General features: G+C 43.0%; 1 protein-coding gene across 1 annotated transcript in view; it reads left to right on the forward strand.

Annotated features, from left to right (window-relative positions):
* Nucleotides 1-698: 698 nt before the first annotated feature.
* LOC120020431 (choline transporter-like protein 5-A) overlaps nucleotides 699-27,479 on the forward strand; it is a 62,987-nt gene continuing 36,206 nt past the window's right edge. Inside the window, exon 1 of the mRNA XM_038964091.1 lies at nucleotides 699-781. Coding sequence (XP_038820019.1) covers nucleotides 745-781 — 37 coding nt within the window. The 5' untranslated portion in view covers nucleotides 699-744. The remainder of the gene's footprint in view (nucleotides 782-27,479) is intronic.

Here is a 27,479-nt window from a genome sequence, read left to right on the forward strand (position 1 = left end):
AAACCACTGTGAAATGAGACACAAAAGATCACCAGTAAACCTACTATGTGGTTTCACAGTCCCACAAAGTCCCACAAAGAGCTACGACATTATTTGTATAAAAGCTTCAGAATTGTAATCTGTTGGAGTAACTGAGTAGGCTGATACCCCGTTTCATGGACACAAGATCCATAGGTAAGGCTGTATTTTAAATATTTTATGGCTTCTATTTCTTGTGGAACTTGACAAATAACACCTGGGGAAATGGCAAAAACTCCTACATCAACTGAAATAAAATACTTGTTCAAAATGCATAAAATTCCGTTTCGATATTCATATTTAGTGGTTTTAAGGTAAAAGGACACCTTACCTTATATTGAAATCCTTTTGGAATCCACAATTTACACTATTTTACACTAAATAAGTAGTGATATTTCCTGGCGACAGAAAAGACTCCATTTGGAAGGAATGACCCAATTATTTTATTTTGTGGAAATTATATAACATTCCGACCTTGTTTAGCATTCATTATATTGTCAAAATATGGCATATGGTATCCGTTTGAATCGCTTTCAATGAGGGACCTTTATTTTGAAGGCGAACCACAAATTCCACAATTGTGGCTAATCCTTATTGTGGCTAGCTTCACACAGGTGAGAGGACTTTTCCTATAAACTTGGAGCCAAATACGGGAGTGTTCATTGACTCCCAACATCCATGCCATCGCACCACTACACACCAGACAATTCTACCGTCCACAGTGAAATGGCAAGAAAAACGGACGTCTCTTCCCTTTATTACGGTGAGTAGCCTAACCTAGGCTCATTGAAGTAAAGTGTGTCACATTGATGGGGTCTGTTATTAAATAAATATGGCACATTATCAGCGTATGTAGCAATAGCATAGGTAAGAAATTGTACACTCAGATATCCTACCGGGCTGGCACATGATATTTCTATGGCATAAGGGGAAATAGTTTTTAAAATATTGTCAAAGCAACAGGGAAAGGGGATTTTAAGTCTATTTTTGTATCAGGGTATTTTGGTGTTAATTTGACCACTAATTCTAGCGCGTTCTCGAGACTCCTTGAGCATTCCACAAGCCATCCAAATACATTGATTAGGAAATGTTGGTCTATGGGACATGATGAATGCTAGCTATGACATAACCCTGTGTGAAATCTTCAACTCCGCATTAACTTCGCTTTGCTATTTTGGTCCGCCGACCGAATCGAAGCCGTGGAGGTTAACCAATGGCACGAGCCGCTCGCCTGCATATTGCCGGGGATGCAACTTTGTTGCTAAAACGTCGTGTGCCGCTCGCGCACAGGGCAAATCTCGGCGCCGTATATATGCAGGATGGCAACTGTACTGCAACCTCATCTGACAGTGAACTGTAACGGAACCCTCTGTATTTAACACTATTCATATTTTTTTGGGCTACTTTTATAGGCCAATGACTGTATTTGAGTTTATAACTAGACGATCCAAATTATTTTACTGTTGCCCTTTGCGCACTAAACCTTGAGCACAAAACACACAGGCAGTCTATACCCATTTAAGTCCGCAGAGAATTTGAAGATGATGCAAGAAAGATTTTCTGTTATTGTCAACATTAAAATTACCTTCTCTATTTTCTGATGCGTTTCACAAAAAACATTCCTAGTCTACTTCTGGTTTTCAAGGACATTAAGCCACCACGAAACACTGTAGTCTACTGGCTATTGTTGCTGTGTTGTTCATAATTACAGGATATTTCCCTCTGCTCTACTGAATACCAGGCTCTCTGTGACACAGTCGATTGGTATTGGAGTGCCCGCTGGGTACAGCAACCTGCACTGTTTTTGGAATGCAGTATCATTCTGCTCAGTCAAAATAATCTGAACTATTGTCAGGTGTGCATCAGAGGAGACTGGTGGGAGGTGCTGTAGGAGGATGGTCTTATTGTAATGGCTGGAATGGAATGAATGAATGCAACGGAATCAAATATGTGGTTTTGGTATGTTTGATATGTTTGATACCATTCCATTCCAGCCATTACAATGAGAGTGTCCTCCTATAGCTCCTCCCACCAGCCTCTGGTGTGCATGTGTATAGTCTGCCATTTGAGTGAAAGAGTTGGCTGTGCACCAGACCAGTATAAACCAGTATTATGTTCACTGGCCCGAATGCCTCATTCCTTAGCAGAGTGGGGAAATGGTTTTCTCTCACTTGAACAATCCATTGTTGAAGGCATTGAAGCAGTGCAGATGTGCCGGTGAGGTGTGTGAATGTGTTCTGGGGTAGAGCTGGGCGATATAGACACAAATCTATATCACTATATATTGGCTGAATTATCATGATAACGGTAAATTCAAAGATAAGTGTAACATTAATGTGCACCAGTTATTTTTTAAATATTACCCCTAAAACTACTACTACTACTTTCAATGTTGTGACTATCATTGTCCCGTTAGTCCATATTAGCAGACTTATTCTATTTCTAACTTAACATTCCTCTAGTAAAGGCTACTTATCGTTATCAGTAAAATGTCCTTGATGTTTGGTCGGTATCGATAATTTGCGGTTTATCGTCCCAGCTCTATTCTGGGGTGTGTTACGGGCCACAGATCAGTTTCACACATTTACATGGAGTGTAAAGCACTGGTACTCTTTCTGTGGTCCTTGAGTCAAAGTCAAGCTGTTTGCTGACAGTGATTTCATCAGGGTTCCATTTCCAAAGCCTGGCACTTCCTCTCTTGCCCATGCAGATTTAGCCTGAGACCTGAAGCATCCCAGTTTCAAGGCTTTAGTTCAATGGACTAACACAGTCTCGATTCGCACTGATGACCAGGATTCAGTATCCGGTTGGTGACACTAAAAACTCCAAAGAACCGACATCACTGGCTTGGGTGTCATTTCCTAGGTGACTACAGTGTAGGGCTGGAGGTGGTGCAGTGTAGCGAGGAAGAGAGTAGGCCAGTGTGTCTTTGTACTTGGAGAAGTTTCTCTCCCCTGTTTACAAAGGCTTATGAATAATGAAGCAGCTCCCCCGTGGTGTCTCTGCTGCGTCGTTCTGATCCAGAGATGTGGTTTTAATCTGTTAGTTTCTTCCCTGGCAACGGTGTGTGCGGGAGGGAAACTGCTGACAGTCCTCCTAATGGTTGCTGTATACGGTAGCTGTGTGGTTCCTCATGATTTTCAAAGGCTCCTATCTCTTCTGAAAGATTTCTTTCTTCTGAAGAACATATTTTCTCTGCATGCTGCTGCTTCTCTGTCTCTGTTCCTGTTTTTCATTTCTGTCTTCTCACAGTTTAAAGCTTGCTTGTGTGTGTGTGTGTGTGGTTGTGTGTGTGTGTGTGTCCACATTGAAATGAAGATAATGATGATCCGTGAGGAAATGAATGACCGGAAACATTTGTTTGAGAATAAAGGCTCAATTCCAATGAGAGGACACTGCATATTTCAAGAGATAATATGCTTAAGACATTAGAAACCAACCAATACAGACCAACCAAATACACACTTTTGCAGACCATATCAACTGCTTGAGTCCTGTGTTGTAGTATAGTTACTGTAATAGCCACAGGGATTTAGTCCATTGACTGCAGTTTGTTCTGGCTTTGCATCATTCCAGTTGTTTTTTTTAGAGAACCGCAAACATTAAATCCAAAAGGCTGTGAGGCTATTGACCCAGGACAAGCTGGCCAAATTCTGTGTGCTTCAACTAGCCATGTTCACAGATCTGTTTGTGCTGTCTTCCCAACTCCTAACAGTGGCTTGCGAAAGAATTCACCCCCCCCTTGGCATTTTGTTGCCTTACAACCTAAAATTAAAATAGTTTTTTTCAGGGGGTTTGTATCATTTGACTTACACAACATGCCTACCACTTTGAAGATGCAAAATATTTTTTATTGTTAAACAAACAAGAAATAAGACCAAAAAACATAACTTGCGAGTGCATAACTATTCACCCCCACCCAAAGTCAATACTTTGTAGAGCCACCTTTTGCAGCAATTACAGCTGCAAGTATAGTGGGGTATGTCTCTAATAAGCTTGGCATATTTAGCCCCTGGGATTTTTGCCCATTCTTCAAGGCAAAACTGCTCCAGCTCCTTCAAGTTGGATGGGTCCCAATGATGTACAGCAATCTTTAAGTCATACCACAGACTCTCAATTTGATTGAGGTCTGGGCTTTGACTAGGCCATTACAAGACATTTAAATGTTTCCCCTTAAACCACTCGAGTGTTGCTTTAGCAGTATGCTTAGGGTCATTGTCCTGTTGGAAGGTGAACCTCCCTCCCAGTCTCAAATCTCTGGAAGAGTGAAACGGGTTTCCCTCAAGATTTTCCCTGTATATAGCGCCATCCATCATTCCTTCAATTCTGACCAGTTTCCCAGTCCCTGCCGATGGGGAAAAACATCCCCACTGTGTGATGCTGCCACCACCATGCTTCACTGTGGGGATGGTGTTCTCGGGGTGATGAGGTGTTTGGTTTGCGCCAGACATAGCATCTTCCTTGATGGCCAAAAAGCACAATTTTAGTCTCATCTGACCAGAGTACCTTCTTCCATATGTTTGGGGAGTCTCCCACATGCCTTGTGGCAAACACCAAATGTGTTTGCTTATTTTTTTCTTCAAGCAATGGCTTTTTTTCTGGCTACTCTTCCGTAAATCCCAGCTCTGTAGAGTGTACAGCTTAAAGTGGTCCTGTGGACAGATGCTCCAATCTCCGCTGTGGAGCTTTGTAGCTCCTTCAGGGTTATCTTTGGTCTCTGTTACGCCTCTGATTAATGCCCTCCTTGCCTGGTCTGTGAGTTTTGGTGGGTGGCCCTCTCTTGGCAGGTTTGTTGTGGTGCCATATTCTTTCTATTGTTTAATAATGGATTTAATGGTGCTCCGTGGGATGTTCAAAGTTTCTGATATTTTTTTATACTTCTCCACAACTTTGTCCCTGACCTGTTAGAATAGCTCCTTGGTCTTCGTGGTGCCCCTTGCTTAGTGGTGTTGCAGACTCTGGAGCCTTTCAGAACTGGTGTGTGTGTATATATATATATATATATACTGCTCAAAAAAATAAAGGGAACACTTAAACAACACAATGTAACTCCAAGTCAATCACACTTCTGTGAAATCAAACTGTCCACTTAGGAAGCAACACTGATTGACAATAAATTTCACATGCTGTTGTGCAAATGGAATAGACAAAAGGTGGAAATTATAGGCAATTAGCAAGACACCCCCAATAAAGGAGTGATTCTGCAGGTGGTGACCACAGACCACTTCTCAGTTCCTATGCTTCCTGGCTGATGTTTTGGTCACTTTTGAATGCTGGTGGTGCTCTCACTCTAGTGGTAGCATGAGACAGAGTCTACAACCCACACAAGTGGCTCAGGTAGTGCAGCTCATCCAGGATAGCACATCAATGCGAGCTGTGGCAAGAAGGTTTGCTGTGTCTGTCAGCGTAGTGTCCAGAGCATGGAGGCGCTACCAGGAGACAGGCCAGTACATCAGGAGACGTGGAGGAGGCCGTAGGAGGGCAACAACCCAGCAGCAGGACCGCTACCTCCGCCTTTGAGCAGGAGGAGCACTGCCAGAGCCCTGCAAAATGACCTCCAGCAGGCCACAAATGTGCATGTCTGCTCAAACGGTCAGAAACAGACTCCATGAGGGTGGTATGAGGGCCCGACATCCACAGGTGGGGGTTGTGCTTACAGCCCAACACCGTGCAGGACGTTTGGCATTTGCCAGAGAACACCAAGATTGGCAAATTCGCCACTGGCGCCCTGTGCTCTTCACAGATGAAAGCAGGTTCACACTGAGCACATGAGCACATGTGACAGACGTGACAGAGTCTGGAGACGCCGTGGAGAACGTTCTGCTGCCTGCAACATCCTCCAGCATGACCGGTTTGGCGGTGGGTCAGTCATGGTGTGGGGTGGCATTTCTTTGTGGGGCCGCACAGCCCTCCATGTGCTCGCCAGAGGTAGCCTGACTGCCATTAGGTACCGAGATGAGATCCTCAGAGCCCTTGTGAGACCATATGCTGACACATGCACATTTGTGGCCTGCTGGAGGTCATTTTGCAGGGCTCTGGCAGTGCTCCTCCTGCTCAAAGGCGGAGGTAGCGGTCCTGCTGCTGGGTTGTTGCCCTCCTAGGGCCTCCTCCACGTCTCCTGATGTACTGGCCTGTCTCCTGGTAGCGCCTCCATGCTCTGGACACTACGCTGACAGACACAGCAAACCTTCTTGCCACAGCTCGCATTGATGTGCCATCCTGGATGAGCTGCACTACCTGAGCCACTTGTGTGGGTTGTAGACTCCGTCTCATGCTACCACTAGAGTGAGAGCACCACCAGCATTCAAAAGTGACCAAAACATCAGCCAGGAAGCATAGGAACTGAGAAGTGGTCTGTGGTCACCACCTGCAGAATCACTCCTTTATTGGGGGTGTCTTGCTAATTGCCTATAATTTCCACCTTTTGTCTATTCCATTTGCACAACAGCATGTGAAATGTATTGTCAATCAGTGTTGCTTCCTAAGTGGACAGTTTGATTTCACAAAAGTGTGATTGACTTGGAGTTACATTGTGTTGTTTAAGTGTTCCCTTTATTTTTTTGAGCAGTGTATATATATATATATATATATATATATATATATATATATATATATATATATATACTGAGATCATGTGACACTTAGATTGCACACAGGTGGACTTTTATTTAACTAATTATGTGACTTCTGAAGGTAATTGGTTGCACCAGATATTATTTAGGGGCTTCATAGCAAAGGGGGTGAATACATATGCACGCACTGCTTTTCCATTTTTTTGAAGTTTTTTCGAAGTAAAAAAAAAAAAATCACTTCACCAATTTGACTATTTTGTGTATGCCCATTACATGAAATCCAAAGAAAAATCAATTTAAATTACAGGTTGTAATGCAACAAAATAGGAACAACTCTAAGGGGGATGGGGGGGCAGGAAATAGTTATTCTGGAAAACCTGTGAATTTTGGGAAATAATTTTGCAACCCTACTCTTGGTTATTCATGTGTGGCAGTCAGTAACATCTCCTCATTATGCTTGTAAACTTCTCACCAAATGGTAAAATCACAGATGTGAATGAACATATTTTAGGTGAGGCTAGAGAATAAAAGTCTTGAATTATTCAGTGTTTTAGGAATTGAAATTTTTATGAGGTGACATCAATAATAGATTTTTTTAAATGTCTGTGTAGTAAAGGATGATCCATCTCTACTGTATTTTACACCTGGTTACCCTCAAATGGGTGGAAGTCATCGTGAGAAGTCAGGCAACACACACAAATGGAAAATGGTTTATGGAACAAAGACAGGACATGAATCGCTTGTCCTTGTGAATATAACTGTACAACAGGTTGGTTTGTTTGCATTGTCTATTAGTGCTCTCTTTTCTTGCAACTGTCAAATGACAGTTTTCATTTGTGGTTACACATTTATTTATGTCTTTACCTTGTAAGTTGTCAGTCTGGAAAGATCCTTGAGACATCCCTACCCCATTAAAGTTGACATTTAAAATGGTAATGGCTAGGGTCAGGTAAGGGTTCTGGTTAGGTAGAGATGTTCCAAGGATGCTGAATGGCACTGATCCTACATGATTATAGTAGACAATACTTCAGAGTTCTGTTTCTTTGGTATGTTATTGACTGTACGGTAATGATTCTATGACGGCAGATCAGTATGACATGTATGGTATACAGTAATTGGTTGTGATAACAATTGTTATCATCAGATTAATAATGAGCTGCAAGCTGTTTTTTCTCTGTAAAAATAGAGAAAATCTTTACCTTTCATCCTCACTCCCTAAACTTAAAGGATTTACAGAGCCCCCAGATAAAAACTAAAGCATGAAACACACTGAGATTCTCACTGCCAATAGCTACTAATCACAGACTGGTGATAGCTACTTATCACAGTGGGAAGCCATTCCTTTTCTTGCTAGAAACAAAAGGAGTATCACTGCACCAAATTCCCTAGTTTCAGACTCCTAATTATCCTTACACCTCTGAAGACTCTAGGCACTTCCATGCCAGTCGGATTAATTTGTTTTATCTCTGAACACTCAAACTTGTTTCTCCACCGACTGTTGGAGAAGAGGAACCATGGGGTGTTTACAACACTCGGTGGAGACTAGAGATCCTGACTGGCAATGGCATGTCCAGCATGAAACGTGCCATTAAATTATCCTGACATTCACACAACCCCCAAAAAGAACAAGTGTTAAAGCCAAACAATTATGAAATACATCTCTCATTAAATAAAAAATTATGAAAAGAAGTGTACAACATAAGACATACAGTGCTTTCGGAAAATATTCAGATAGCTTTTTCCACATTTGTTACGTTACAGCCTTATTCTAAAATTGATCAAATAATTTTTTTACTCATCAATCTACAAACAATGCCCCATAATGACAAAGCGAAAACAGGTTTTTAGAAATGTTAGAAAATTTATTAAAAATAAACATACCTTAGGTAAATAAGTATTCAGATCCTTTGCTATGGGACTCGAAATTGAGCTCAGGTGAATCCTGTTTCCGTTGATCATCCTTGATGTTTCTACAACTTGATTGGAGTCCACCTGTGGTAAATTCAATTGATTGGACATGATTTGGAAAGGCACACACCTGCCTATATAAGGTCCCACGGTTGACAGTGGATGTCAGAGCAAAAACCAAGCCATGAGGTCAAAGGAATTGTTTGTAGAGCGTCGAGACAGGATTGTGTTGAGACACAGCTCTGGGGAAGGCTCCCAAAACACACCTACTCATTTTAAAGGGTTTTTCTTTATTTGTATTATTTTCTACATTGTAGAATAATAGTGAAGATATCAAAACTATGAAATAACACATGGAATTAAGTAGTAACCAAAATATATTTGAGATTCTTCAAAGTAGCCACCCTTTGCCTTGACAGCTTTACCAACTCTGGCAAGAGTGTTTTTGGAAACTAATCTGCTGGCCTACGAATGGGAGGCGCCACCAGTTGCCCATCCCTGGTGTAGGATATGTGTCGATGTGAGGGATTGTCTTTGGAACATCGTTTTTAAGACAAGATGAGTTGGGGAGGGATGGTTTCTGAGAGAAAGAGTGAGAACATGATGCATGTATGTGTAAGACACCTTCTCCCAGGTGATGTGTGTTCAGACGGAGGGAGCAGGACAGGCAGGATTATCTCTGGGTGACAGGCCGGGATTATCTCTGTCCTCCGACAAATCACTGTCTGAGGACAGATAAGGCCTTGCCAGCAAATACACATCAACACACACACATCATTGACAACACCACACCAATAGCCCTCAAACACTTCCACCGACATGTAGTCTGTGAAAACAGGCATATATTCTGGCCCCTATTTACTGTACACTGAACAAAAATATAGATGGAACATGCAACAATCAACGATTTTACTGAATTACAGTTCATATAAGGAATTCAGTCAAATTAAATAAATTCATTAAGCCCTAATCTATGGATTTCACATGACTGGGAATGCAGATATGCATCTGTTGGTCACAGATACATAAAAAAAAAGGTAGGGGCGTGTATCAGAAAACCTGTCAGTATCTGGTGTGACCACCATTTGCTTCATGCGGCATGACACGTCTCCTTCGCAATTGAGTTGATCAGGCTGTTTATTTGTAGCCTGTGGAATGTTGTCCCACTCATCTTCAATGGCTGCGTTCCAAACACTTAAAAGACACATCCTATCCCCTCAGCCCTCAAATTAAGTGGACACTTCTGATGACGTCTGACGAGTATACACTTGCAGGGCAAGGGAGGAAGGAATGATTTTTAAATGGACTGCCCTTGCCTGGAAATTCATAACTCGTTCATCCAGCGATGATTGTGTGTTCAGCCACCAGTAGCTTGTGGGTGCTTTATATGCGCTACAGTTAATTATGATTGCATGTCTACGTATATTAACTATATCATTAATAATATACGCCTACTGTATGATAGCTAGCAAATTAATTAGCTTACTAACGTTAGCCTGCCTAGCTACTTCTAAAGAAGGAACATTTTGTTTTATTTCTACAATTTCCAAAAGCTAACCAAACAAAAACATCATTACTTTTGAGACGTGTTTGTGCTTTAGTAGCACAATTTCTAACTTATTTACATTAGTTTTTTACTTACACTGGTATGTTGACTCCATATTGACGTTGAGGTTTTGCCTGACTTTTCTTAGCGGATGTACAGTCATCGCAAATTAAATTATGGGGCGTTTCAGGCCCAAAGTGAACATAATTTTACACTCGCAAACTCCATTAAAAACAAGGGTTGAGGGGCTTACGTTGCAAACTTCCCTTGCTTGGCTAATAATTTGGACCGACGACATGACTGCGGGGATTCCCCCAAGGGCTGAGGATTTAGGGCCGAGGGCTGTCTACTTTGAGTTTGAAACGCAGCCAGTTGCTGGATATTGGCAGGAACTGGAACACGCTGTCATACATGTCGATCCAAAGCATCCCAAACATGCTCAATGGGTGACATGTCTGAGTATGCAGGCCATGGAAGAACTGGGACATTTTCAGTTTTAAGGAATTGGGGCTGTGCATTTCCATACTGAAACGTGATGACGGCGGATGAACGGCACGACAATGGGCCTCAGGATCTCTTCACGGTATGTCTGTGCATTCAAATTGTCATCGATAAAATGCAATTGTGTTCATTGTCAGTAGCTTATGCCTGCCCAATAACTAACCCCACCATGGGGCACTCTGTTCACAACGTTGACATCAGCAAACCGTTCGCCCACACGATGCCATACACACTGCCTGCCATCTGCCCGGTACAGTTGAAACCGGGATTCATCCGTGAAGAGCACGCTTCTCCAGCGTGACAGTAGCCCTCGAAGGTGAGCATTTGCCCACTGAAGTCGGTTACAACGCCGAACTGCAGTCAGGTAAAGACTCTGGTGAGGATGACAAGCATGCAGATGAGCTTCCCTGAGACAGTTTCTGACAGTTTGTACATAAATTATTCGGCTGTGCAAAGCCACAGTTTCATCAGCTGTCTGGGTGGCTCATCTCAGACCATCCCACAGTATCAGGACTCAAGCCAAGACCCAGATGCAGACACAGGAGGCGGATAGTACGAGTCTGTTTATTATAGTACAAGGGGCAGGCAAAAGAGTAGTCAAGGCAGGCAAAGGGTCGTAATCAGAGTCAGGCAGGTACAGGCCGGTGGTCGGGAAAGGTCAGAATTGGGAAGACTAAGAAGAGCACAGGGAACACGCTGGTAGGACTTGCCAGGACAAGACGAACTGGCAACAGACAAACAGAAAACACAGGTATAAATACATAGGAGATAATGGGTGACACCTGGTGATGGGTGGAGACGAACACAAGACAGGTGAAACAGATCAGGGTGTGACACGCAGGTGAAGGAGCTGGATATGAAGCCCCGGGGCTGGCGTGGTTGCGCGTGGTTGTGAGACCGTTTGGACAGACTTCCAAATTCTCTAAAACGACATGGGAGATAATTAATATTAAATTCTCTGGCAACAGCTCTGGTGAACATTCTTGCAGTCAGCATGCCAACTGCACACTCCCTCAACTTGAAACATCTGTGGCATTGTGTGACAAAACTGCACATTTTAGAGTGGCCTTTTATTGTCCCCAGCACAAGGTGCACCTGTGTAATGATCACACTGTTTAATCAGCTTCTCAACATGCCACACCTGTCAGGTGGATGGATTATCTTGGCAAAGGAGAAATGCTCACTAACGTTTTACGTTTAAGTTTACAGGGATGCAATCAAGTTTGTGCTCACAATGTGAGAGAAATAAGCTGATTGTGCATATGGAACATTTCTAGGATCTTTTATTTCAGCCCATAAAACATGGGACCAACACTTTACATTTTTTATTTTTGTTCAGTATACATTACCACTATTCAGAAAAATGGATGTGAGCTATTGCTAGAGCAATTTGCATAATTTAGATTTTTCCCATTACACTGTACACTTGACTTGTTTCTCTGAGAGGCGTGTTTGGAAGGACCTCACTGAGGATGCTTTCTGTTGTCTGTTTGTCTCCTAGTGCCTCTGTCCCCTCTTTGCTCATTGACATGCATAACAAGGGACCAGTATCAGGGAGTTACAGATGACTGACAGTTCATCCTCACAGGGAATATGCATGAACTGAATAACTACGATATCTTCAGAACTTTTACACTGACGTGTAACTGGAAATGTTATGTTAATACGCATGGTCCATGTGAAATTACATAAGTAAATACATTGAAAATAGTAGTGTCCTCAAATGACTATTCCTCTTTTTTTGGGGGGGGGGGGGGGGGGAGTAGCGTTCTGTATGGGGTGGCATTTAATACATAAATGAGCAGTGTGTATGACTGAACTTTCCCATACTTCAACACTTCTCTCTTATGATTCTCAACAACAGTCTTAAATCTATTGCTGGGTTGTTTGTTTTGTAGTTGGATGCTTTTGTTGTTCTGGACCGCTGTGATTGTTCCTTCATCAAGTGTACATGCTGGAAGACTCCCTGTAGGCTTGACTCAGAGTAAACAGCAGTCTGTTTGTTTAACTTCCCTTTGGAGAGTAACTAGTAGCTACTTTATCTTACTGTAAGGTAAACACAAGTTAATTGCGTGAGAGATGCTGTGTTTGTGTAGACTATCATCCGTGTTGTGCATTCTGTATGCACATGCATGTTCGCTCAAATCTCTATCTATGGAAGTGAAATTAGTTAATTTGTTGAGAAAATGAAGGTTATTCCCACGGACTCGCACATCCACAGGCAAAAATAAATGCGCCACTGTATAAGCCCCCGAAACCCATCATGCATGTTCTTCAACATATTCTCTCTCCCAGACAGGCCAGCTTAATTTAGCTTTGTCTTTGTCTACTTTAAGACATTCTAAATCAGTAGAATTTAAGAAATTATAAATCCGTAGAATCTAAGACATTCTAAATCGGTTAATCAATCTGGACTCCAGATTCTGGGTCTTTGAAGTGACAACTCCCACTGACGTTCAGCTACTAAGTGGGAGTGTCAAGCTCAGTGTTGACTTCATTAACAGCTATTAGCTGTCTTGTTTGCTGGATTTCACAGGGATTCTGGAGAAATTTAGCGAGGTGGATTGAAGGTCTGTGTGTAGGTAAACCCAGAAAGAAGAGGATCTCCCTTTCATAAGGTTTTATTGAGCGGTGTAGATTAGAATGAACTGTAATGGGTTCTTAGATGGGTTCGTTTGTCTATGGCGGGGGCAGGCAACTAGATTCAGCCGCTGGCTGATTTGTCGGATCGCATGGTCGTGGGCCGGAACCTTATTATAATAATTTGTACACTGCAAATTGACCACAACCAAAAAGAGATTGTATTTGAAAATTACACTAAATTCTTACCTTGATTACATTGAGACATGATCACATACCGTTCTCTTTTTTAATTTTTTATTATTTAACAGATTTCCTAAATTAAACTCATTTTTAGCTGATTTCATGGTCATTTTAAGATAGCTAAAAATTTGGGGGGGCCACTCGTGGGACGGTTTTGTTGCCGACCCCTGTTCTGTATGCTGGGGCATTTTTGGTGTGGTTTTGGAGGACTGTGATTGTTTGTGTTAGGTAGAGAGGGTAGGCCATATCCATACTAAGTTTGGTTGTCTGTGTTAGTATGGATATGGCCTACCCTTTCTACCTAACAGTTTGGTTGTCTGTGTTGGGTAGAGAGGGTAGGCCATATCCATACTAACAGTTTGGTTGTCTGTGTTAGGTAGAGAGGGTAGGCCATATCCATACTAACAGTTTGGTTGTCTGTGTTAGGTAGAGAGGGTAGGCCTACAGTACATGTTGGACTGATGCTGGCGTTTGCATGTCTTGGTTTTGTTGAGTGACATTTGGATTGTAAGGGAGGTAACTTTTGTTAGTGTGCGAGTACAGTTATTAGTAACTGTGTATGTGTGTATGCCTGTTCAGTCATTAGTAACCATGCGTGTTTGCTTGGCTTGTGGAGAAGCTAATTGACAGTGAGAGGGATTAATCGAGTGAAATGTAGATTCATACAAGAGGACAGGATTCTCGATGGGATGCCACAATGTGTTAACAGTAACACACAGACAACCGTCAGCCCCTCAGGTCTCTCACCTACAGACACTGTCATCGGTTACTAAGCAGCTGGTCACAATAACACTGTTCTATGGATATGGTTACAGCACAAGCTGTTGACTATACACCCTTCTGTGATGGCTGCGTCCTGACTGAATCTTGTGCTTGGTGTTACGTCACGTTTCTTTTCTGTCTGATGTCTAATAGTTATTTGAGTAAATTACTTATTTCAATGTGATGGGCAAGTTGTAACTTAACCAATGAGGAAATGAGGAACTTTTGGATTACAGTGGTATTATTCTGCAGAGTGACAGGGGAGACAGCGAGTGAGGAAAGTCAAAGGGAGGAGAAATGTATTTAAGAGGAAAGTGTCAGGCTACAGTTGGACATGCCTTCTCTGGAGTTAACCATCACAGTCATCACAAAGTCAAAAGGAGGAGGCAGTGGGAATATGGGAGCTAGCCGGGGAGGGGATTCCCCCAGGGGTGGATCAGAGAAGGCTGGCGGAGCGTGGAGGATACCCAGGAACGAGGCACCCCAGGGGGCCAGGCTGTCCTGGGCTGCTGGAGCCACCTGCCAGACACACCAGGGGTCCACTGCCCCCCTTCTTGCCATTGAGTTTACATGGATGGGGGTGGGAGTGTGTTTCAGGGATGGTATGTGCGTGCCTGATCTATGCTCCTGCATTCATGCCTGATTCTACATGCGTTTGCATACTGTGGATGTGTTTGGAATTTCACATTTCTGTAACAGGTGTTGTGGTACACAGAGTAGCAGGAGAGAGAGTAGCTGTCAGTATTGGAGGTGAGAGGAGACGGTACTGTATGCCAGTATTGGAGGTGAGAGGAGACGGTACTGTATGTTATTATTGGAGGTGAGAGGAGACGGTACTGTATGTTATTATTGGAGGTGAGAGGAGACAGTACTGTATGCCAGTATTGGAGGTGAGAGGAGACAGTACTGTATGTTATTATTGGAGGTGAGAGGAGACGGTACTGTATGTTATTATTGGAGGGGAGAGGAGACACTAGTGTATGTTATTATTGGAGGTGAGAGGAGACAGTACTGTATGCCAGTATTGGAGGTGAGAGGAGACAGTACTGTATGTTATTATTGGAGGTGAGAGGAGAGAGTACTGTATGTTATTATTGGAGGTGAGAGGAGACAGTACTGTATGTTATTATTGGAGGTGAGAGGAGACAGTACTGTATGTTATTATTGGAGGAGACGGTACTGTATGTTATTATTGGAGGGGAGAGGAGACAGTAGTGTATGTTATTATTAGAGGGGAGAGGAGACGGTACTGTATGTTATTATTGGAGGGGAGAGGAGACAGTAGTGTATGCCAGTATTGGAGAGGAGACAGTACTGTATGTTATTATTGGAGGGGAGAGGAGACAGTAGTGTATGCCAGTATTGGAGAGGAGACTGTACTGTATGTTATTATTGGAGGGGAGAGGAGACAGTACTGTATGTTATTATTGGAGGTGAGAGGAGACGGTGCTGTATGTTATTATTGGTGGGGAGAGGAGACAGTACTCTGTCAGTAATGGAGAGGAGACGGTGCTGTATGTTATTATTGGATTGGAGAGGAGACGGTACTGTATGTTATTATTGGAGAGGAGACGGTGCTGTATGTTATTATTGGTGGGGAGAGGAGACGGTACTCTGTCAGTATTGGAGAGGAGACCGTACTGTATGTTATTATTGGAGGGGAGGGGAGACCGTACTGTATGTTATTATTGGAGGGGAGAGGAGACGGTACTGTATGTTATTATTGGAGGTGAGAGGAGACTGTGCTGTATGTTATTATTGGTGGGGAGAGGAGACAGTACTCTGTCCGTATTGGAGAGGAGACCGTACTGTATGTTATTATTGGAGGGGAGAGGAGACTGTACTGTATGTTATTATTGGAGAGGAGACGGTACTGTATGTTATTATTGGAGATGAGAGGAGACGGTACTGTATGTTATTATTGGAGGTGAGAGGAGACGGTACTGTATGTTATTATTGGAGGGGAGAGGAGATGGTGCTGTATGTTATTATTGGAGGTGAGAGGAGACTGTACTGTATGTTATTATTGGAGAGGAGACGGTACTGTATGTTATTATTGGAGGGGAGAGGAGATGGTGCTGTATGTTATTATTGGAGATGAGAGGAGACGGTACTGTATGTTATTATTGGAGGTGAGAGGAGACTGTACTGTATGTTATTATTGGAGAGGAGACGGTACTGTATGTTATTATTGGAGGTGAGAGGAGATGGTGCTGTATGTTATTATTGGAGAGGAGACGGTACTGTATGTTATTATTGGAGGGGAGAGGAGACGGTGCTGTATGTTATTATTGGAGGTGAGAGGAGACAGTATTGTATGTTATTATTGGAGGTGAGAGGAGACAGTACTGTATGTTATTATTGGAGGGGAGAGGAGACGGTGCTGTATGTTATTATTGGAGGTGAGAGGAGATGGTGCTGTATGTTATTATTGGAGGGGAGAGGAGACAGTACTGTATGTTATTATTGGAGGGGAGAGGAGACAGTACTGTATGTTATTATTGGAGGGGAGAGGAGATGGTGCTGTATGTTATTATTGGAGGTGAGAGGAGACAGTGTTGTATGTTATTATTGGAGGGGAGAGGAGATGGTGCTGTATGTTATTATTGGAGGTGAGAGGAGATGGTGCTGTATGTTATTATTGGAGGGGAGAGGAGATGGTGCTGTATGTTATTATTGGAGGGGAGAGGAGACAGTACTGTATGTTATTATTGGAGGGGAGAGGAGATGGTGCTGTATGTTATTATTGGAGGTGAGAGGAGACAGTGTTGTATGTTATTATTGGAGGGGAGAGGAGATGGTGCTGTATGTTATTATTGGAGGTGAGAGGAGACAGTGTTGTATGTTATTATTGGAGGTGAGAGGAGACAGTGTTGTATGTTATTATTGGAGGTGAGAGGAGACAGTGTTGTATGTTATTATTGGAGGTGAGAGGAGACAGTGTTGTATGTTATTATTGGAGGGGAGAGGAGATGGTGCTGTATGTTATTATTGGAGGTGAGAGGAGACAGTGTTGTATGTTATTATTGGAGGGGAGAGGAGATGGTGCTGTATGTTATTATTGGAGGTGAGAGGAGACAGTGTTGTATGTTATTATTGGAGGGGAGAGGAGATGGTGCTGTATGTTATTATTGGAGGTGAGAGGAGACAGTGTTGTATGTTATTATTGGAGGGGAGAGGAGATGGTGCTGTATGTTATTATTGGAGGTGAGTTACGCTCTGTGCTGAGATGAGATGAGGCTGTACTGTATATCAGTATTGGAGATAGGGTTGCACATTTTGGAGAATATTCAGAAGTGGAAACCTTCCGTGGGAATTAACGAGAATATATGGGAATTAACGGGAATATATGGGAATTAACTGAAATGTATAGAAATTAATACCATTTAAGTGTAGATGTTTTTTGCATTGGATATAAACTCAGCAAAAAAAGAAACGTCCCTTTTTCAGGACCCTGTCTTTCAAAGATAATTCGTAAAAATCCAAATAACTTCACAGATCTTCATTGTAAAGGGTTTAAATAAACACTGTTTCCCATGCTTGTTCAATGAACCATAAACAACTAATGAACATGCACCTGTGGAACGGTCGTTAAGACACTAACAGCTTACAGACGGTAGGCAATTAAGGTCACAGTTATGAAAACTTAGGACACTAAAGAGGCCTTTCTACTGACTCTGAAAAACAGCAAAAGAAAGATGCCCAGGGTCCCTGCTCATCTGCGTGAACATGCCTTAGGCATGCTGCAAGAAGGCATGAGGACTGCAGATGTGGCCAGGGCAATAAATTGCAATGCCTGTACTGTGAGACGCCTAAGACAGCGCTACAGCTTGGACAGCTGAAACGTCCTCGCAGTGGCAGACCACGTGTAACAACACCTGCACAGGATCGGTACATCCGAACATCACACCTGTAGGTACAGGATGGCAACAACAACTGCCCGAGTTACACAAGGAACGCACAATCCCTCCATCAGTGCTCAGACTGTCCGCAATAGGCTGAGGGAGGCTGTACTGAGGGCTTGTAGGCTTGTTGTAAGGCAGGTCCTCACCAGACATCACCGGCAACAACGTCGCCTATGGGCACAAACCCACCGTCGCTGGACCAGACAGGACTGGCAAAAAGTGCTCTTCACTGACGAGTCACGGTTTTGTCTCACCAGGGGTGATGGTCGGATTTGCATTTGTCGACGGAATGAGTGTTACACCGAAGCCTGTAATCTGGAGCGGGATCGATTTTGGAGGTGGAGGGTCCGTCATGGTCTGGGGCGGTGTATCACAGCATCATCGGACTGAACTTGTTGTCATTGCAGGCAATCTCAACGCTGTGCGCTACAGGGAAGACATCCTCCTCCGTCATGTGGTACCCTTCCTGCAGGCTCATCCTGACATGACCCTCCAGCATGACAATGACACCAGCCATTCTGTGCGTGATTTCCTGCAAGACAGAAATGTCAGTGTTCTGCCATGGCCAGCGAAGAGCCCGGATCTCAATCCCATTGAGCTCGTCTGGGACCTGTTGGATCGGAGGGTGAGGGCTAGGGCCATTCCCCCCAGAAATGTCCAGGAACTTGCAGGTGCCTTGGTGGAAGAGTGGGGTAACATCTCACAGCAAGAACTGGCAAATCTGGTGCAGTCCATGAGGAGGCGATGCACTGCAGTACTTAATGCAGCTGGTGGCCACACCAGATACTGACTGTTACTTTTGATTTTGACCCCCCCCCCCTTTTTTCAGGGACACATTATTCCATTTCTGTCGGTCACATGTCTGTGGAACTTGTTCAGTTTATGTCTCAGTTGTTGAATCTTATGTTCATACAAATATTTACACATGTTAGGTTTGCTGAAAATAAACGCAGTTGACAGTGAGAGGAGTTTATTTACCATATCATTTGAGACAAACATTAAACCTTTTACCTCATCATAAGTAGACATAATTACAAATGATTAAATCCTTACAATAGAAGAAAAAAAATGTTTAGTTATGATTTAAACTTTAATTAAATTAGTTGACTCTTCACATGGGATGATTTCACTGAACAACAAAAGAAAGGGAATATTGAATGATGCCCAATGATCCATCGCATCTCCCATAAACGTTTTCAACATACATCTGTAAAATTGTAGTTTAGAAACTAAAGCTTGGGTTGTCTTCCTCTCAGGTTCCATGTCTTCTCCCAGGACCTCCTCAATGTCCACCTCCTTGAACGTCACACTCTGAGGCCTCATCTTCACTGTCTCTTTCCAACCTTGTTGAGGATGGCCCATTGGCAGGCTCAAAAAGCCTCAAATTTTCCCGGATGTCCACCAATTTTTCAACCCTTGTATTGGTCAGCCTGTTGCATGATTTGGTGTGTGTGTGTGTGTTCCCAAACAAGGACCAGTTGCACTCTGAGGCGGCTGATGTTGGTGGGATTTGGAGGGTGATGGAGGCACAATGTCCCTTCCACCAGGTGGCTGATGATATGTTGGCACGACTGCCATATAGCATCTCCATCCCAAAGCCCTTGCTTGGAGTGTACTTCGCCAGACTGCCAAAAACCTTGCTCTCATCCAGGCCAAGGTGGCGAGACACGGTAGTGATGACACCATAGGCTTTGTTGATCTCTGCATCAGACAGGATGCTCTTGCCAGCATACTTGGGGTCCAACATGTATGCTGCGGTGTGTATGGGCTTCAGACAGAAGTCTTCACACCTTTTGATGTATTTCAGAACTGCAGTTTCTTCTGCTTGGAGCAACAGTGAAGTGGGCAGGGCAGTACGGATTTCTTCTCTTACATCTGCATGTGTAACAGTATAACTTTAAACCGTCCCCTCGCCCCGATACGGGCGCGAACCAGGGACCCTCTGCACACATCAACAACAGTCACCCACGAAGCGTCGTTACCCATCGCTCCACAAAAGCCGCGGCCCTTGCAGAGCAAGGGGCACACTACATCTAGGTTTCAGAGCAAGTGACGTAACTGATTGAAACGCTACTAGCGCGTACCCGCTAACTAGCTAGCCATTTCACATCCGTTACACATGCAGAGTCTGAACATCAGACAGGATGGCATTGTCATCCCTCAATCCGTGCAATGGCTTCTGCTATAGGTTTCAGGCGTTTCAGGCCGCTTACCAATCTCTCCCAAAATACATCATCCAGGAGGATCCTCTTGATGGGGCTGTCCATATCAGCAGACTGTGATATGGCCATTTCTTGGAGAGACTCCTTCCTCTCCAGGAGACCGTCAAACAGGACAGTGCTCTTATTCTTCTCATTTTGCTTGGTGAGGTAGATTGCTGCTATAACTTGATGACCCTTTACATACCTAACCATACCATGGCTTTCTTGTAGAGTGTATCCATTGTTTTCAGTGCCATGATGTCCTTGAGGAGCAGATTCAATGCATGAGCAGCACAGCCAATTGGTGGGATGTGAGGGTAGGACTCCTCCACTTTAGACCAAGCAGCCTTCATGTTCGCAGCATTGTCTGGCAACAGTGCAAATACCTTCTGTGGTCCAAGGTCATTGATGACTGCCTTCAGCTCATCTGCAATGTAGAGACCAGTGTGTCTATTGTCCCTTGTGTCTGTGCTCTTGTAGAATACTGGTTGTGAGGTGGAGATTATGTAGTTAATTATTCCTTGCCCACAAACATTCGACCACCCATCAGAGATGATTGCAATACAGTCTGCTTTCTCTATGATTTGCTTGACCTTCACTTGAACTCTGCATCCAGCAAATGAGTAGATGAAGCATGTCTGGTTGGAGGGGTGTATGCTGGGCGAAGAACATTCAGAAATCTCTTCCAATACATATTGCCTGTGAGCATCAGAGGTGAACCAGTTGCATACACAGCTCGAGCAAGAAACTCATCAGCATTTCTCTGACTACGTTCCTCCATTGAGTCAAAACACTTCTGATTACAGGAGGACCATGAGCTGTTGCTATCGATAAGGTGTCTGATTCATCATTTTCACCTCAAATAGAAGTAGAGGGACTTTTGTCAGAGGTTGTGAGTGCTGAGAGAACTTGATGCACTTGCCCAGATGATTCTGCACCTTTTTGCATTCTTCCATTATAATTTGGCACAGTATTTGCCAATGTACACAGCTTTTCCTTCTATATTAGCTGCAGTGAAATGTCTCCACACATCAGACAGTGCCCATGGCATTTTCCTGTAAAGATTAGAAAAAAAAATGTAAAAAAAACCCCCATGTACAGATAAATAGTTAAGCAGTTAGATTAAACAACTCCTTTGTAAGATAAATGTTTTAACATGTATGAAAACAGGTGAATTAACACTCTTCAGTTAGCAGGCTCAAGCAAGCTAAAACCCACATGGTAGAAAAAACGAACTAGCAGAAATTGTTAAAAAGTTAGAAATTATTTAAAAACACTTTGCTGTACGTGACTATTTACTAGTTAACAAAACATCATCTATGCCATATAAAATATATTCACCCCACCCAGTATTGTAATCAAAACTTACCAGAAAACATGTAGTCCTTTGCTCAGACAGTGTAATAGTGTGGGTTCAATAGCATCTCATTAGTGTGCAAGCTCTTGAGACTCAGCTGTACATGTGATGGAAGAATGCACTGTGCATGCAGAGTGTTGCAATTCCATTGAATTGGAGATAGTTTAACCAAAATATGCCACAAGACCTAGAATTGCCTTATGTGTATCCCACAACAAAGGTTCACTGTTATAAGCTAACTTTCTTTTGATGAATGTAAGCAATATTCCCAAACTTCCCATGGAAAAGTTCCGGAATGTTTCCGACCCTTTGCAACCCTATTTAGAGGTGAGAGGAGACAGTACTGTATGTCAGTATTGGAGGTGACCTTAGTGTGGAGTTGACAGATACTGCAGAGGGATATCTTTGGTTATATCACCAGAGGTAGCGCTCCAGTGTACTACTAAACTCACAGCTCTAAAGGTCAGGGCTGTCTGAGAATGGACAGTGACAGAGAAGGTGCAATACTCTATTCTGCTTTGTGGTTTCTGTCTACATGCGTAATGCCAGAGACATATATTGAAATACGCTACATGACCAAAAGAATATGGACACGTGCTCGTCGAACATCCACCTTCCAAAATCATGGGCATTAATATGGAATTTGTCCCCCATTTCCTGCTATAACAGCCTCCACTCTTCTGGGAAGGCTTTCCACTAGATGTTGGAATATTGCTTTGGGGATTTGCTTCCATTCATACACAAGCATTAGTGAGGTCGGGCACTGATGTTGGGCGATTAGGCCTGGCTCGCAGTCGGCGTTGCAATTCATCCCAAAGGTGTTCGATGGGGTTGAGGTCGGGGCTCTGTGCAGGCCAGTCAAGTTCTTCCCCACCGATCTTGACAACCATTTCTGTATGAACCTCGCTTTGTGTACAAGGGCATTGTCATACTGAAACCGGATTGGCATTCCCCAAACTGTTGCCACAAAGTTGAAAGCACAGAATCGTCTGGAATGTCATTGTATGCTGTAGTGTTAAGATTTCCCTTCACTGGAACTAAGGGGCCTTGCACCATTATTCCTCCTCCACCAAACATTACAGTTGTCACTATGCATTGGGGCAGGTTGTGTTCTCCTGGAATCTGCCAAACCCAGATTCATCCGCCAGACTGCCAGATGGTGAAGCCTGATCCATCGCTCCAGAGAACGTGTTTCCACTGCTCCAGAGTCCAGTGGTGGCTTTACACTACTACAGCCGACACTTGGCATTGTGCCTGGTGATATTAGGCTTGTGTGAGGCTGCTCGGCCATGGAAACCAATTTCATGAAGCTCCTGACAAACAGTTATTGTGCTCTCGGCGGTCCCGTTTTCTGGCCTTCGCAGCTGAGCCGTTGTTGCTCTTAGACATTTCCACTTCACAATAACAGCACTTACAGTTGACCGGGGCAGCTCTAGCAGTGCAGACATTTTATGAACTGACTTGTTGGAAATGTGGCATCCTATGACGGTCCCACGTTGAAAGTCACTGAGCTCTTCAGTAAAGCCATTCTACTGCTAATGTTTGTCTATGGATATTATTTTTTATTTTTTATTTTTTTGAATGGGTGTCCACATACTTTTGTTTTATACATTTTTACATACACTATATGTCTCTGTCTAGATGATGCTATCTGACTTATTTTGGAAGAAAAGCATATTTTGTAACTTTGCAGAGTATGCATCCTACTCTTAATTCAAATACCCTTGGTAGTGCAGGGCTTACACACGTACACAGAGAACAAAATAGATTTTCACTGCTGATTGAGGATGGTGCTTTGTGTTACAGTAATGGCCTCTTTTCAGTGCATGCTAATAATGAGAATGCCAAAATGAGTGAAATGGAGGCTCTGAGTAGAGTAATCTAATGACACTGCCACATTCTGTGCAATAAGAAATTGCTTTGATTTTCACAAAATCGATAGCGGTTCAATTAGAGATACTCTTTGCACTGAATGACTTTCTAGAATTGCATAACTGTGTCATTATTGCTATGTGTGACTTTGCGTGTGTGTGCCATTTATTACAAATTGATTGCTAAATGTTTAACTACGGAGTACATTCATTTCACCCTGGGGAACGCATAATAATATATATGTAAAATAAGGTGTTGTATCTAACAAAGTGCTCCATTTCCTTTTCACACAAATACAAGCTGACTTCATCACATGTTTTCCAGCTAGATTTTGTATAACATTACCAGTTGGCATCAGGAGAGTTTGACTGGCCCAGAGCCTTCGTTTTTATGGAATAGCCTCTCCTTTCTGTCTCCCTCTTTATTCTCCCAACTCCTCAGAATAATCACAATATATTTCATTCTGATACATCTGATACTCCGCTTGCCATTTTTCTTCCCATTTTATTTTTTTTACACTATCGTTTCTGTTCTGTGTTTTTCTTATTATTCAAAACTCCTCTAGCCAGCCCCATCTCCTTACATCTCTGTTTTCGTTCTGCGTCAGACGGTCTCAAAGGCTCGCGATGACAGTCGCTCTCTGTCGCTCTCTGTCGCTCTCTGTCGCTCTCTGTCGCTCTCTGTCTGTCTGTCTGTCTGTCTGTCTGTCTGTCTGTCTGTCTCTGTCTGTCTGTCTGTCTGTCTGTGTTCTTCCGAAGCCCTGGAGGCCTTGTCTTTCTCTCCTGAGTCGACCTCTCTCACCCAGCGATGCCCCAAGCTGGAACAGAGACACACACTGCAGCCGAACCAGAGCTCTCATTCGCAATCAAACCTCAGCAGGCCGATGAAAACACAGCAGATGGTGATCTACGTCCTACCTGTCACTGTCTTCCCACTGGGCACAGACATCAATTCAACGTCTATTCCACATTTGTTCAATGTAATTTAATTGAAATGACATGGAAGCAACGTTGATTCAACCTGTGTGTGTGTCCAGTGGGTTATCTCTTCACTTAGGTTGTCTCAAGACTTTGACTTTCAATTCATTCGTGTTGAACTGGGTGAAAGCCTGTATGATTGACAGGGATGATGTAAGTGAGAGCTGGAGTTGCTGATGTTTCAGATTGTCAACACTTTCTTGGCTTTGGGAAACACAGACGTATGCACATCCACGCACAAACACACGCCTCTGTCTTGTGTATACACATTTTGAGTGACGATGCCAGAGAAACATAGACACATCTCACAAATGGTTGGACAAGTTGCCAACCACAAGGCTCACTGCACTGTCTGTCCTCCTTCTCAATCATCCAGCACCCCCTTTATAAATCTTCACATCCTTTTATGCGAAAAGCTGTTGTTTCAGCAGCTTAGATGCTACTGCAGTTTCTAATTACCAGGCTTCTGTTGAAAAGAGAGAAATTAAGCAGCAATCTGGTGCCTAATTGGGCTTTGATTTGTTTTGTGCAGAGGGTCTCGTTCAGATTTGTATGTGTGCGTCATGCTGTAGTGTGGGCGAGGGTAATATGATATGACACTGCTGATTTAAAGAAAGGCCATGGGTGCTCTCCACTTTGACAAAACATTATTTGAATCTCTCTCTAATATAATAAATGCCATTTAGCAGATGCTTTATTTCAAAGCGACTAACAGTCATATGTGCATGTATTTTACATACAGGTGGCCTCGGGAAGTAATGATACAATGTTTAACTGTGAAAATACAAGAGAGTGGAGTCTTCAGCAGGTTTGTGTAGGAGGGTATCACTCACTCACACACACACAATCTTGTTACACTGTATCAGTGAAGATCAACTCCATATCTATCCTGTTTTGTGTGCTACACTGCCACCCACTCACTCTCTATTACTTTAAGACTATATGTGTTCATCTCATTTACCTCCCAGGCACTCAAATTATTACACTCAGATACAACCAAGAAGATGTCTTTGAAAGACCATGTTTACTTTGTCTAGGCTCTCTAGTTTTGTATTTTGGATAATTTGCCTTTCTCTAATTCTATCTAAACAAATATTTATTTGTGAGCAAATATTTGCCTTTGTGCACATACTTGGTCCAGTTAAACTCTTAGTTGCATTCGCCTTCCACCAGATTGATTATTTATACAGAAATAGTCTTTGTAGATATCCCTTATAAATACTATAGGTGCCCCAGGCAGGCCGTGACAGTGCCTTCATTTGATCGGATCTGAACAGGCTATAACCACCAGCCCATAGCAGAATGAAGGGTTATTGTAACTCTGTAACTAGCTACTATATTATGCACAATAAGCTGAGACACAACCGTGTCAATTCTCTTTGGAGTCCCACATGGCGGACAGGCTAGGCGGACAGACTGACGGGAGGACAGGCGGAAAGACGGACGGACGGGCGGACGGACGGACGGAAGGACAGACAGACAGGAGGACAGTGGAGACTGGAAATGAGTCAATGAAGAAGAGACTGACAGAGACAGAGTTACAGTAGAAGCCTACCACTTCAGGGAGTGGTGACACTGATTTAGGTTGTCTTGGAGACCTCCCTACTTGTTCAGATTAACCTGCCTGCTGAGGGATTCTCTTTCCTCAGCTCTGTCACATCGATCGTGACACTGGAGACCCAGACAAGGAGATGTCAGTGCTCTAGCTTACATGTTTAAACTTGGCTAAGGCATGTGTACAAATATGAGTATATGCTTTGGTAGTGAATGATTGAGTGAGTCTGAACAAAACATTAAGAACACCTTCCTAATATAGAGTTGTACCCCCCTTTTTACCCTCAGAATAGCCTCAATTCGCCAGGGCATGTACTCTATAAGGTGTCGAAAGCATTCCACAGGGATGGCCCATGTTGACTCCAATGCTTCCCACAGTTGTCAAGTTGGCTGGATGTCCTTTGTGTGGTGGACCATTCTTGATACACACAGGAAACTGTTGAGCTTGAAAAACCCAGCAGCGTTGCAGTTCTTGACACAAACCGGTGCGCCTGGGCACCTACTACCATACCTCGTTCAAAGGCAATTACATTTTTTGTCTTGCCCATTCACCCTCTGAATGGCATACATACACAATCAATGTCTCAAATGTCTCAAGACTTAAAAATCATTCTTTAACCTGTCTCCTCCCCTTCATCTACACTGAATGAAGTGGATTTAACAAGTGACGTCAATAAGGGATCATGGCTTTCACCTGGATTCACCTGGTCAGTCTCTCATGGAAAGAGCAGGTGTTCTTAATGTTTTATACACAGTAATTGATGGTTTTTAATCAATGCCTAATGACTGATAGTTAATGATCCTGTATCATGTCAAATAGAGCACTGCCCATTATGTCTAATCAAGGCACTGTTATCGACATAATGAAAACTCAGAAGCTTGTCATCCGTTGATATTTGAAAAGATGAAATATGGAGGGATCCGGCATCTTTTTTTGTAACGTGACTTGACAACAATCAATGTTTAAAGGGCTACACATACTGTCCTAGCTAGCACATAACATTCTGAGAACCATATGCTTGGTTAGAGAGTGGTTGTCCTATGGTTATTTTTCATACATCCTTCCCACAACTTTCTGGGAATGGTGCAAAATAGTTACTTGGCTTTTGAACATTCTCAGTACATTTAAGGAACTTGACAAAATAAGTAATTTTCTTGGTATTTCATTACTTAAACAGAACGTTTCCTAAAAGTTCAAACATGGTTACATTTAATTTACATTTTGGTCATGTTCTAGGAACATTCTCCAACTGGTTTGACGTTGGGAATGTTCTCAAATAGTTCATAGAACGTTAAGAAACAACGTTCTTCTGTGGGAATTTAAGTACATCAGCATAACGTTTTCTTACAGGTTTCCTCATGGTTCTATTTAAAGTCATGTTCTGAGAATGCTTAGAAAACTTTCCATAAAAAACACAAAAATCCATGTGTCCTAGCTGTGCTTGGAGTAAAAAAATAATTACACAAAGTAAGCTAGCAGTGT

Source organism: Salvelinus namaycush, chromosome 25 (assembly GCF_016432855.1).
Source record: "Salvelinus namaycush isolate Seneca chromosome 25, SaNama_1.0, whole genome shotgun sequence".
NCBI classification, from domain to species: Eukaryota; Metazoa; Chordata; class Actinopteri; order Salmoniformes; family Salmonidae; genus Salvelinus; species Salvelinus namaycush.